The sequence below is a fragment of the Rattus rattus genome, chromosome 16 (assembly GCF_011064425.1).
Source record: "Rattus rattus isolate New Zealand chromosome 16, Rrattus_CSIRO_v1, whole genome shotgun sequence".
In the NCBI taxonomy this organism is placed as follows: Eukaryota; Metazoa; Chordata; class Mammalia; order Rodentia; family Muridae; genus Rattus; species Rattus rattus.
The window spans coordinates 7,711,396-7,724,353 of NC_046169.1; the positions used below are offsets into that span (position 1 = coordinate 7,711,396).

The 12,958-nt window shown below is 41.9% G+C and overlaps 1 protein-coding gene across 1 annotated transcript in view; it reads right to left on the reverse strand.

Annotated features, from left to right (window-relative positions):
* LOC116885864 (cytochrome P450 3A2-like) overlaps positions 1-12,512 on the reverse strand; it is a 16,835-nt gene extending 4,323 nt beyond the window's left edge. Inside the window, exons 1-6 of the mRNA XM_032887190.1 lie at positions 12,442-12,512; positions 10,410-10,503; positions 8,229-8,281; positions 6,061-6,160; positions 2,731-2,819; positions 2,291-2,435 (exon numbers count right to left, since the gene is read on the reverse strand). Coding sequence (XP_032743081.1) covers positions 2,291-2,435; positions 2,731-2,819; positions 6,061-6,160; positions 8,229-8,281; positions 10,410-10,503; positions 12,442-12,512 — 552 coding nt within the window. The remainder of the gene's footprint in view (positions 1-2,290; positions 2,436-2,730; positions 2,820-6,060; positions 6,161-8,228; positions 8,282-10,409; positions 10,504-12,441) is intronic.
* Positions 12,513-12,958: the final 446 nt, after the last annotated feature.

Consider the following 12,958-nt stretch of genomic DNA (forward strand, 5'->3'; position numbering starts at 1 on the left):
TCCGGCGGTGTCTCAGGCAGGGCTCCTGCCTCTCCTAGACCCTCTCCCACAGAACAGAGGGCCTGCCAGTTCCTCTTGGGCCCGGGGATGTGGGCCAGGGGGTGGGCAGTGTTGGTGGTCTCTTCGCTCTGCCAGCCTCAGGAGTGCCACTGACCAGGCAGGTGAGGTCTCTCTCCACAGTTTTGGGAGCAGAGGGGAAAATTATTAAAACCCTAAATTACACACCATGGTTAATTGTACCCAGACTATATATAAATAACAGGTAACACTCCCAGAAGAGCCAGGCTTAATTTCCAGTATCCAAGTGGTTGCTCACAACCACCCATAACTCCAGGTCAAGGAGATCCAAGGCCCCCTTATGGCCTCTTTATGCACTTTATGCATGCAGGCTAAACACCTACACACAGAAAATAAAAATAAATAGATCTTACAAAAATGATAAAGCAGTTGAGCTTTATCAATTGAAGATCTAGTCAGACAGTGGAAGTGCATTCCTTTAATCCCTGCACTCAGAGGAGTTAGATGAGTTCAAGACCAGCTTATTCTATAGAGTGAGTTCCAAGCTACTGAATGATAGACAGAAGAAAACCTGACCTTAAAAATAAAGAGAGGTCACGGGAGGTGATGGCGAGAGTAAGGGAGATGGAGAGTGAGAAGGAGAAGAAAAGATCTAAAAGCAGACATTAAAACATCGAAGTCCTGCATTTCTGGCAGACATTTACATGTAGAATAGCTATAGCTGCTGTAGACAATGTACGTTCAATCGCTTAATATGTTAAAAAGTCAGTTACTGTCTAACTCAGCAAGGCTGATTCTGGAAATGACATAAAACACATATTTAAAACATAACTTGTATAGGGAAGATCATAGCAGTGAAATCCTATGGCAAGCGTGTAAGGGCTGACTTCAATGGCCATCAACAGGTAGGGAGTATAATTTGCTCCTAGACAAAGGATATAGTGATACTTGCTTCATTCAGTGTTTTGCTAAATGAAAGAGGCCTTTCACAGAGACCACATAGTGTATGATACCATTGATATGAAATACCCAAAATACACAGATACAGAGGAAGTGAATTGGTGGTTCCTTACGTCAAGGTTGCTTTAAAGTTGCAAAATGACTAGGACATAATTGACATTGGTAATGGGCCAGGTCAATTCAGTCAATGCTGACCCCCCTAAGAGATCAGAGTACAGAGAATAAGGGACTGTTGAGTACTGGACCCTAAATGGGCCATCTATATCAGCACCCCACCCATCAAGGATCAAGGAACACATGAAAGAGGATATGGAAATAAAGTCAGAGGCAGGACTACCCAAAGACTATACATGGACTGACCCTCGACTCCAACCTCATAGGTAGCAATGAATAGCCTAGTAAGAGCACCAGTGGAAGGGGAAGCCCTTGGTCCTGCCAAGACTGAATCCCCAGTGAAGGTGATTGTTGGGGGGAGGGTGGTAATGGGGGGAGGATGGGGAGGGGAACATCCATAGAGAAGGGGAGGGAGAAGGGGTTAGGGGGATGTTGGCCCGGAAACCGGGAAGGGAAATAACAATCGAAATGTAAATAAGAAATACTCAAGTTAATAAAGATAAAAAAAAAGTCAGAGGCAGGAATGGGGAGTGTGAAATACCATATCCTAGACACGGCATGACCCTCTCTCAGATCAAGCCAATGATATTGGTCAGCATCCGAGCAGGCATCACTGTTTGAACTCAATTGGTCACCAAAGCAGATAAAAGGACAGGAAATTGGGAGGAAGTTGTAATTCCATGTCTAAGTGATGTGGGAAGTTTGAGTTAGGGGTGGGTATAATCAAGGCAAATGGTTTAGCTGTATGATCTTGCAACCATGGAGAGCTCTGAATTTGCAGAGAGCCAAATTGTACTTATAAATATTAGTATTTATAAAAATGAAAGAATTCTAAAATAAAACCAGGACTCAGAAGTGCACACTGTAATCCTCGCCCTCAAGAGGCAGAGGTAGAGGAATCACTGTAAGCTCAAGGCCACCCTGGTACACACAGCAATCTCCAGGTCAGCTAGGACTACACAGTGAGACCCTGTTTCAAAGAAAAACAAAGTTCAAAAATAGAAGTAATTGGGCTACCTGTCTTTGAACATAGTGAAAATACTAAACTATGCCTTTAGGGGATTAATTACATGGTAGGTGAACTACATACCACTAGAGCCATTCATTTGGGGGAAGTGGGAAGAGAAAGGCAGACCTCGCAAATGGCCACAGACAAGAGCAATGAATCACAAGGCAGAAAAACCACCCTCATACCTACTGACAAGAACAACGGATCAAAAAAGTCAAATCTTTGGAATTTCTTGACTTTCTCCACAAAAGGATCCTTTGGGTTGTTGATGGAATTGATGTTAACTCCAAATGATGTACTGGTAATAACATTCATGCTGTAGGCACCAAACACTCTGAGAAGAGAGAGGAGTGGGAATTTAACACAGGCATCAGGGAGTGAGAAAGTATTCATATTCTCAGGAGACAGGAAATGTCACCTCAATATAGACCAAGCCCTTCCAGCTTACCCACCCTCTACCCCTGCAAGCTTCTTACTGTCACATTTGTTTCTTTTAAACTACATATAATGTCATCTCCTGTCTAAAGGAGCAAGGACAACCATCTGGCCCACTGGCACTCCACCAGAAGGATGACCCTGTACCACAGTTTCCTTATCTCCCATGATGACAGTGATGGACCAGCACTCACTCTTTCATAGCGAGGGGCTTGCCTTTCTCTGCCTTTTGCTTCAAGTACTTTACCAAAATGTCTCCATAGTGTTCGATGATGGGGAACATCTAAACAAAAATGAAAAGCTTCCACAGTTAAGATGTGGACTCCAGTCACATAGTCTGCAGTTAAAAGAATTGCAGTCACCTCCTTGAGTCTTCCACTGGTAACTGTGGGGGACAGGAAGGCTCTATATCTTTTTCACTCCTCGTCCTTAGCTACAGAGATGGATTTGCTCATGATCCCCACTGGGCCAATATTCTAGAGTAAGAAAAAGAAGCCTGTGCGAAATCAGGTGCATGTTCGGCTGCCTATTGTGGTTCCAACTTTATATTTCAGCATCCGTTTAAAAGTAAATATCTCTGTGGCTAGAAATCTAGGTTCAGGGTTCAGGGAGAAGATGAGAACAAGACTTAGTTGATCTCCAGAGCTGTGCAGATGACATTTCACTTGGAGAAAAATAGAAAGATAACTTTGCATCAGATAAGTTCTCCAGGTCTATATGCCTCATATTTACATGAACAGAGTGAAAAGATGCCTTCGTATGCTTTGTGTCTGTCTGTCTATCTATGTGTCTGTATATGTCTGTCTCTCTGTGGGTCTCTCTCTGTCTCTCTGTCTCTCTGTCTCTCTGTCTCTGTCTCTGTCTCTGTCTGTCTGTCTGTCTGTCTTGTCTGTCTCTCTCTCTCTCTCTCTCTGTGTGTGTGTGTGTGTGTGTGTGTACACATGAATGTTGGTTCACATGTCCATGTGTGCTCCAGTGAGGTCAGGTATCATTCTGTATATCTCTATATGGCCTTTATGAGGCAATGTCTCTATATGAATCTAGAAGACTCTGGTTTGACTAGAGTTGCTATGAAACAGGTCCCTATGATCTTCCTTTTTCCACATGTATCTCTAGAGTCACACATGAATGTTGCTCTGCCCAGCCCTTTTGTGGATCCTGAGGATGTAAACTTGGGTCCTTTAGTCATTGTTCAAGCCATCTGCCTAGGCCTGGGACACTTACAAGATTTGATATTTCAGTTTTTTAAGGATTATTTTACTATCACATGGGTTTAGCCTAACGTTGCTCATTTTATGTTAACTTTTATTCCCCAAACTGCTTACAGGAGTGTCTGCATGTAAGATACTGAGAGACCCTGATCCCAGTTGGCTCCAGTTGTTAAATAAAGATGCCAGAAGCCAATGGCTGGGAAGGACAGACAGAGGTAGGACTTTTAGGATTCACGAGCTTGGGAGAGAGAGGTGGAAGCAGCAGAATTATCATGAGAGGAACATAGGGCAGACCAGCCACTTAAGAATTTAGGTAAATGGCTCTAGTGGCCATGTCCCCACTTGGGTCTGTGGAACCAAAGATCAAATTTGGATTTTAAAGGATGTTATCCTTGGAATACAGAAGGGGAGAGTTTGCTAGTCTCCAAAAATATTAGAAATGCCCAACTATTAAGCCAGTCAAGGCATATTCAAATTAACTGGTGTGTGTGTGTGTGTGTGTGTGTGTGTGTGTGTGTGTGTGTGTGTGTGTTGGTCTATGTGTGTGTCTGTATGTCTCTCTATCTTTCTGTGTTATATCTGTCACAATGTATATGTCTATGTGTGTGTGTATATATAACTGTCTGTGCATATGTGTCTATGTATTTCTGGGTGTTTCTGTATATATCTGCCTCTGTATGTGTATGTCTGTGTGTGTTTGTTTCTGTGCTTTTGTCTGTCTCTGTGTATGTCTCTCTCTCTCTCTCTCTCTCTCTCTCTCTCTCTGTATCTCTGTGTCTGCATCTGGCTCTCTGTAAGGGTATCTCTCTTTCTCTGTCTCCCTCTATAGCTCTGTCTCTTTCTATATATCTCTCTGTGTTTCTCTCTGTCTCTTTCCCCTCTGTGTTTGTGTATCTCTGATTGTATGTGTATCTCTCTGTGAGTGAGTATACACATGAATGCTAGTGCACATGCCCAGCTGTGCTCATGTGGAGACCAGAGGTCAGGCATCATTTTATATACCTCTCTATTGTATTTTTGAGGCAAGGATCTCCTTGAATCTAGAAGGTTCTACTTTGGCTAGAGTAGCTAGCAAACAAGCCACTAGGTGGCATGAGGATGGAACTAGAAATATCATCCTCATTGAAGTAACCCACACCCCAAAATATTTGCATGGGATATACTCACTTATGAGTGAATGTTACCCATAAAATACAGGGTACCATGCTACCACATATAGACCAAAAGAAACTATGTAATGAGGAGTGCCCAAGGGAAGAAGCATGAATCAAACAGAATATGAAACAAAATAGACAGGGCAGGTGCATAAAGTGAAGGAACTGGATGTGACAGGGTGTGGACAGGGAAACAGGGATGAGGATCAGTTTTGGGAGGTTAGAGAGGGCTGCAAGACAGAACAGGGATCATTGGTTGAACATCTTTGGGACTAACCAGATACCTGGGATGGTAGAGGTTCCGAGAAGTCTATGGGGGTAACCCAAACTGAGATTCCAAGTCTCGAGCTGTGGATATGAAGACTGAAGTGGTCACCTCTTGTAGAGAGGCAGGACTTCCAGAGGAGGAAGGGGCACATCAATCCACACATAAAACCACCCCCACAAAACTTTTCTTGCTAAAAATGGTGCAGGGATTAAGATGAGTGAAGACCAACTAATGACTGAACAAAGGTGAGACCAATACAATTAGAGAGTATAAATAGGAGAATATAAATGATCCTCTGCTATGCTTTCAGAACTAGCATAACTGAGTTCTCAGAGGCCTCATCCAGAAGGATGTAGAAAAAGATGCAGAGATCCTCAGCCAAAAATGGGGCAGAACTTGGGGAGTCATGTGCAAGAGTTTGAGGTAGGATTGAATAAGCCAGGAGGTTCAAGCATACCACAAGAAAACCCACAGAGTCAAAATCCTGGGCCAATGAAGGCTCACAGATACTGAACCATCAACCAAAGTAATTAGAGGAGCTGAATATAGGTTCCCTGCACATTTGTAGTAGAAGTGCAGCTTGGTCTTCCTGTGGGTCTCCTAAGAATTGGAGCTGGGGCAGTCTTTTCATTGCCAGCCATTGGATATGGTCCCCCTAACTGGACTGCCTGGTTGGGTCTCAGTGGGAGAGGATCTCCTTACTTCTGATGCTACTGGATATCCCATGACAAGGTGGTTCACAAGCAGAACTTCTGAGAAGAAGGGAAAGTGACTATGAAGAGAGAGATCAGTAAGGGAGGGACTGGGAGGAAAGGAGAGAGGTGAGGGGAGTTGCAATCTGGATGCAAATTGAATAAATAAATTAATGAGTGAAAAAACAATATGACATACCCGCTGGTTTGTGAAGACAGAAAAGCATTCCTTCACTAGCACATTCTTGATCATTTCTGTGTCCATGATGGCAAACAGAGGCGTTTGACCATCGAACAACCTGTGTGGGGAAGACTACTGATGAACCAGGTTCTGAAGTGACAACCACCACCAGACTTTGTTCCTAATATTGCAGGATCCTTATTCTGCTTATACAATACAGGGTCACAGGAGTTCCCAGTTCAGCTTAGGAATTCTGATCCCTGAAAAAAATGGAGTCTATAAAAAGTGGTATGCAATGTCATTCAAGACACAATGAGTCCCTTAAAGACAATACATTTAGGAAAGTTACCAAAATGGGAAATAACAAGTAGCAATTTGCTAAGTATAGATGTGTTTATGTGGGAATTGCCTAGACCATTATCTATGATTTTGCACATTTGAATTATTGCAAGGGGCAGGAGAGATTACTTCACAGTTAGGAGCACATATTGCTGTTGCAGAGGACCCAAGTTTTATTCCTAGGATGATTCACAACCACCTGTAACAGCAGGCCCATGGATATCCAATATTTCTGGTTTCCATGATCATCTACTATCATGTACAGAATGGCACACACACACACACACACACACACACACACACACAGAATTAAAAGTAGAGATTTAAAATTTAAATTCTAAAATAAAAATGAATCATTAAATATTTAAAATAAAATTATAATGGTAAATATTTTAAAGTAAGGTTGATAAATAATAAATCCTTACCATTAAATTTAAATGTAAACATTGTTCTATGCAAGTGCTACTTGCAGACACATTTTGATCCCAGCACACAGATGACAGAAGACATGAAAATCTCTGTAAGATCGAGGAAAGTCTGATCTATAATGTGAGTCCAGGACAACCAGAGCTACACACTGAGAAACCATAACTTGAAAAAGAGAGGAAGATTTTAATTTTCAGAATAATAGAATATATTAACATCTAGTGTTGAGATGCAGCTCAGTTTTAATATGCCTGCCTAGAGCGCACCAGACATGATTTTGGAACATTGAGATAAAAATACAAAATTTAACTGAGCTGAGGCACCTACATCTACTTCTCCAAGACTCAGGTAGTCTGAAAGACAGGGCAGGAACATGAGAGCCAGGAAGCAGAGGGGAGAGCTACGCAGGCTGTCTTCAGTACTCCTGAATTCACTGCAGATGGGTTCACCTCACATGTCCTGTGCATGACTGTCAACATTAACATCCTGACACTGCCTACCAATTTGCACACAGCTACTTCTTGGAGTGGGGAAGCAAAATGGCCCAGCTCAGTCTTTGGGATCTATGTGGTGGAAAGAGAGAACTGACTGTCAAAGCTGTGATCTGCTACACAGTTTTACCAAAACACTTGGCAGGGGCTGAGGAGATGTCTGAGCATATGATGGCACCTGTACCAAGCCTGATGACTCGAGTTCAGTCTTCTGGAAGTAGAGAATTAAATTCCACAAGTTTTTCTCTGCCCTACATATATGTACCAGAACACATGTCCCCATTCCAAGAAAAACACATTGATTTAGAATACAACATAAACAACAAATTCTGTATACGCACAGAGTCTTTTAATTCTAAGCATGAAACATTTACCAAGCACTTAGCTAGGTCATCAACTCCAGTCTTCTGCAGTCAAATGACATACTAATTTTACAGTGAAGTGAAGGAATGTGGGCTTTATAAAGAAATGAGCAAGTGTGGCAAGGAAATGGAACAAGTAATTTGCTAGAGCAGATCAGAGGGACCTGCAGCAATGCATCACATGCCAAGAAAAGGAAGTTTCAAAGCAGAAAACAAATTAGAAGGGGACACTGGATAAACTTGAGGCATAGGCATATACCCAGGGGTCACACATACTCACACAATGGAGGATGGTAGACTGTGTGAAGGCCATGGGGGCTGGTGGGGTTAGGGACCAGGTTGTAAAGTGAAAATATAAATAATTAACAGGAGAAAGAGAGAACTCAAGTCTGTGGAACATCAAAGCCACAGTGTACAATGTTAATTAGACCTTTGAACCCTGGCACTTAATGACATGTAGTATCACCTTTACACGGAAAGGTGCATGGCTTCAAAATATTGTTCTTGCACAAGTGGGGTGCCCCCTCCTAAAGAGAGTCAACTAAATGAACCTTTCCAGAATACTCACCCCCATATTTTCCCATACTTTTTATAGCACTCCATGTCGAATTTCCATAAGCCCTAGAAAGAGAAATATCATGAAATCTATTACTGTCCTCTATGTATTGACCTTTCTGTAGCCAGAGCACGAAAACTTCAGATCCCATGAAGTCAGATTTATTGTCTCTGACACAAAAAACTCTTATTCAAAAATTTTGACATGTTAAGAGCAGAATTGGTGGGTGAGGAAAGACAGAATGAGAGAGTAGGATATATTACACCTTCTTGTGGCCTCTGCATGCCAACTCACAGACACATACATGTATACAGATATAACATATATAAAACACACACTAATAGTAATAATAATAATAGTTATTATCATCAACAGAATTGTTTTTAAATAATATGCAAGATAAGCACAGATCCTGTAGGAAGAGAATCCTGAGCAGAGAGCAGCAAAAACTGTCACTTTGCCCTCTCGGTGTGAGCTTGGGAATGTCTGTCTAGGGGACTGACTATGGACCAGGTGACAAAGTGCAATAATCACAAACCATCTTCCCAGACTTAGAGCCTTCATGCCACATTACATACTCATTACTCAATTTTCTAATAATTTTGTTAAATCATCCTTTTCTTAGTGGCTTTGCTTTTAACAAACCTTAAAAGTATAAGAAGAGAGTAAAAGAAAAAACTATATAGGTAAGGATCTATCAGAGACAACCATCATCCTGTCTCAGATAGTCTCACTTGCTATTCAGACTCACGCATAAGACTGATGTCTTTAAAGGAAGAGAGACAGCTGTAGATATAATTCAGTACCTACAGTGGAACAGTTTGCCTAGCATGTGTAACGTTCCTCAGTTAAGGGCACTGGCTAACCTTACAAGTTCCATTCCAAGAACCCACTCTAGCTTCAGGGAATACATTGCCCTCTTCTGTGCTCCATAGGTACTGCACTCACATGCACAAACACACATATACAACCTTGTACACATAAAATATTTCTGAATCAATTAATCCCTAACCAAGACTCCATTACCTAAAGGAAGAGAGAAAGTAAATACCCTAGTTCTGAAGAACCAAATATTCTATAATAGTGCAAGCAGAGTCTAGAGCCATACAAAAACATCATGGGTTCAAAGACTAACCAGATAATTCAAGTATATGAAAAGCCTCTAAATGTGGGGGTTTGGGGGGACCAGGGATAAGCTGATGCTTCATAAATATTCACCAAAAAGAACAAAAGCATCATTCATAAGAGCTCATACAAAGACAAGTTTAATCTTGATTGATGTCCTAGAATTTAGAACCTCTTCAAGATTTTCTTCAAATAACTACAGCTGTGTCTTCCTGGAATCTACACTGAGCAAAAATCAACGTCTTCCATTACTGCTCACAAGGTCAGAGCATCAAGATTGAATAAGATCTGGGCACTTTACCTAAGGTGAAATTTCAATAAACTAGGACCTGGGACATGCCCCCAAATGAAAAAGGACTTGTCAACAAGCCTGATAACCTGAGCTCTATCCCTAGGACTAAGATTTCCATAAGAGCAGACTCACTCTTACAAACTGTCCTCTGACCTACCTATTCCTGCAATGGCATATACACACCCTCAACCAAAAATGAATAAATGGGGGGTGACAATAGAGCTATGGAAATGCTTCAGTGGAAAAAGCACCCTGTGAAAACAAGAATTTGAGTCCCCAGGATCTGTGTCAGTAACTAGCAGGAGGTAATAGAAGCAGATCATAAGATGCAGAGACAAGGGACACCAAGAGAAAGTTGATACGTTAACTAATCACAACAGAGAGAGCTGGGTCAATGTGAGAGATTCTGTTACATTGAAGAAATTGACAGAATTTGAAATTGAAATTCAGAGCAATCAGCAAGACACCCAGTGTCAACCTCTGACTTACACATACACACACATACGCATGCGTAAGACCCTGCACACACATATGGGCACTCTCACACACATGCAAATGCCTGATCCACTCTATAAAAATATATACACACACGAACAACTATTAAGTTTTAAGTTGGCAATAGAGACCCAAGGGACTAAAAAACATTCTCAAGAATCAAGAGGACACACAGTATGAGGGCCTGATGTTTCAGGGTTTCCTCATAAGGAGCATTTATTAGAACTTAGACATTATTGGCCACAAGCAAAAACCATAGGGAAAACTTAGTCAACACTCACCCTGAAGTAATTCAGCACAGTGCCTAAAAAAGGCAGAGGTTTTGGCCCAGGAATTCCCTGTTTCTTAAAAATTCCATGTGTACGGGTCCCAAATCTGTAAAGGGAAACAGAAAGACCTGTGGCCATACACACAGTAGAGAGGAGACAAGCAAGACCATCATTAAAAACTGAAACAAACCAACAATTGGCTGCTCCTCCAGTTCCCAGACAGTTTTGGGAATGGTGAGGGGGCCAGTTTGCATGTCAGCCCATTGCTGATATCCAAGTTCTGATATCTTAGTTCTCATGGATCTGGGGATAACCAAAACTAAGTTATCAGTAAACTGCTGGTGGATGTTTTTATGCAGTGTATATTCAATTACTGATTTCTGTACCCACATATCTAATTACTGAGCTCTTGCTCAGAATTTGGCCTTGTCATTATTATAAAGCATCTCCTGAATCAGTATTTTACACAACATTGTTCTTCACCATCTTCTGATTGGTCAAATCAAGGGTAGAACAATCTATAGTTAGGTATGAGAGAAAGAGGGGGGACCTCTGTGCACAGAGAGAGGGAGAGGGTCTCAGGTGGGACCTGGAAACACAGTGAAGAGGGAGGTACCATAGTGAGGTTACAATAGCAGGTAACAGGTCATGGTTGAGAAGTAGGGTGGTCAACTTAGAATAGCTCAGAATCTGTCCAGCTTCCTCTGAAGGTTTTAAAAAATACAAAGTTGTCTGTGTCATTATACAGACCAAGGATAGCATAGAAAACTCCAAACTTTTACAGTAAACCTCAAAAGAGGAAGTTGAAGAAGTATGGGGGTTGGGGTTTCCAACAGATCAACATAATATCAGTAGGAAGAGTTAGTGCTACTGGGGCTATAGCTCAGAAGTAAAGATTTTGCACAGCATATGTACACTGTAGCTTGATCCTCCATACTGCCAAAATACTAAAATGTAAAATTAATTTGGTCCTCATTACATTTTGGACTTTTGAGTTGACTCCTCAATTAAAGGCACTGACTGCTAATGTTGATGATCTGAATTTGGTCTTCAGGACCCATGTGATAGGAGAAAACTGACTCTGAAAAGTTGTCTCCTGATATACATATATACAGACAGACAGACAGACACACACACACACACACACACACACACACACACACACACACACACACACAGAGTAGCATCTGCTGCCCCTAACCACAATAGATAAAAACATGAAATTTTGAAAACTTTTTACAAGAGTTAATTTCAACTTCTGCTATCTGGTGGAGGAGGGTCTTGTGCTCTGTGTTTTCAGATGCTGGTTCCTGTGCCTTGAGACATGGATATAGTCCAGACATGGGCAATGTCTTCAGTATTGAAGAATCTCTGCTATCAATGTGGTGTATGAATATTCCCCTGTTATCCTGATTGGTTAATTAAAGATTGAATGTAAATGACTGGGCAAAGGAGAAGAAGTTTTTGACCACAAGGCAGTTGAGTGTCCAGGAGAAGGGCCATGAGGAAAGTGGACGAAGAACAAGGTCAAATTGAGGTCAGTTCTGAGAAGAAGTCACCAAGGGTACTTACAATGAGGACACACATGGAACAGAGCAAGCCAGGGAAAAGGTCATATTGCAAGTAAAATGGGGCCTGCCTGAGATGTAGATAGCTTTGCACATTAGAATAGCTTAGAGCCTGCCCAGTCATAGTCCTTAAAGCTTGCTAATAAACTTAATATGTCTGTGTCTCGATCAGTTATTTAGAAGTTAGCCAGGTTAGAAAATTTCTTCCTTTTATAACCATTCTAGTTTGCCTTTGGAAGGTGTCAGATCACCTGGAGCTGTAGTTCCAAAATGATTGCAAGCTGCATGGGGATATTTGGGTTCAAATCTGGGTCCTCTGAAAGAGCAGCCAGTGCCCTTAACTATGGAGCCATCATTGCTTCAGCCTGATTCTGATATCATTTTTATCCCCCCCCCAATAATAACAGAATACAGGTCTGAGTATCACTTCAAACCCAAGAACCTGATTGAAGGAAGGAACTTCTGAAGTCACTCACCGGTAGAAGAGCACAAGGATGATTGCTAGGAGGACCCAGGTTTCCAGTGAGAGAGCTGAAACCAGGTCCATCCCTGCTTGTCAGTCAGCAATTTACTTCTCTGTGTTCTCCTTCTACCTGTGCCTGTGACCCTCTGCAGGGCTTCCCTTCTGCCCACACTGCAGCACTGAGGCCAGCCTGCAGTACTTAAATGCTGGGAAGGTGGGTGGCACCAGGGATCCAGCCAATAGATGGATCACCTCTCCCTCACCTGGACCTTGGTACTCTCTTCCCCTAGACAGTTCATAAAGTTCATCTACAGCCTCTTTGACCTCCTTTGAGCTAACATTCCGTCTGGCATCAGGGAACAACAATGGAATATGGGTAAGACTAAAGGTTCTTAGTTTCTATCAGAAATTCAAGCAAATTCAATAACATGAAATATCCCCTCACCACTGCTGGCTTCATTCAAAAATGCACTCAGAGAATAGAAGCAGGGGGATTAGAAGTTGAAAGACAAAGTTCAAAACCACATGGA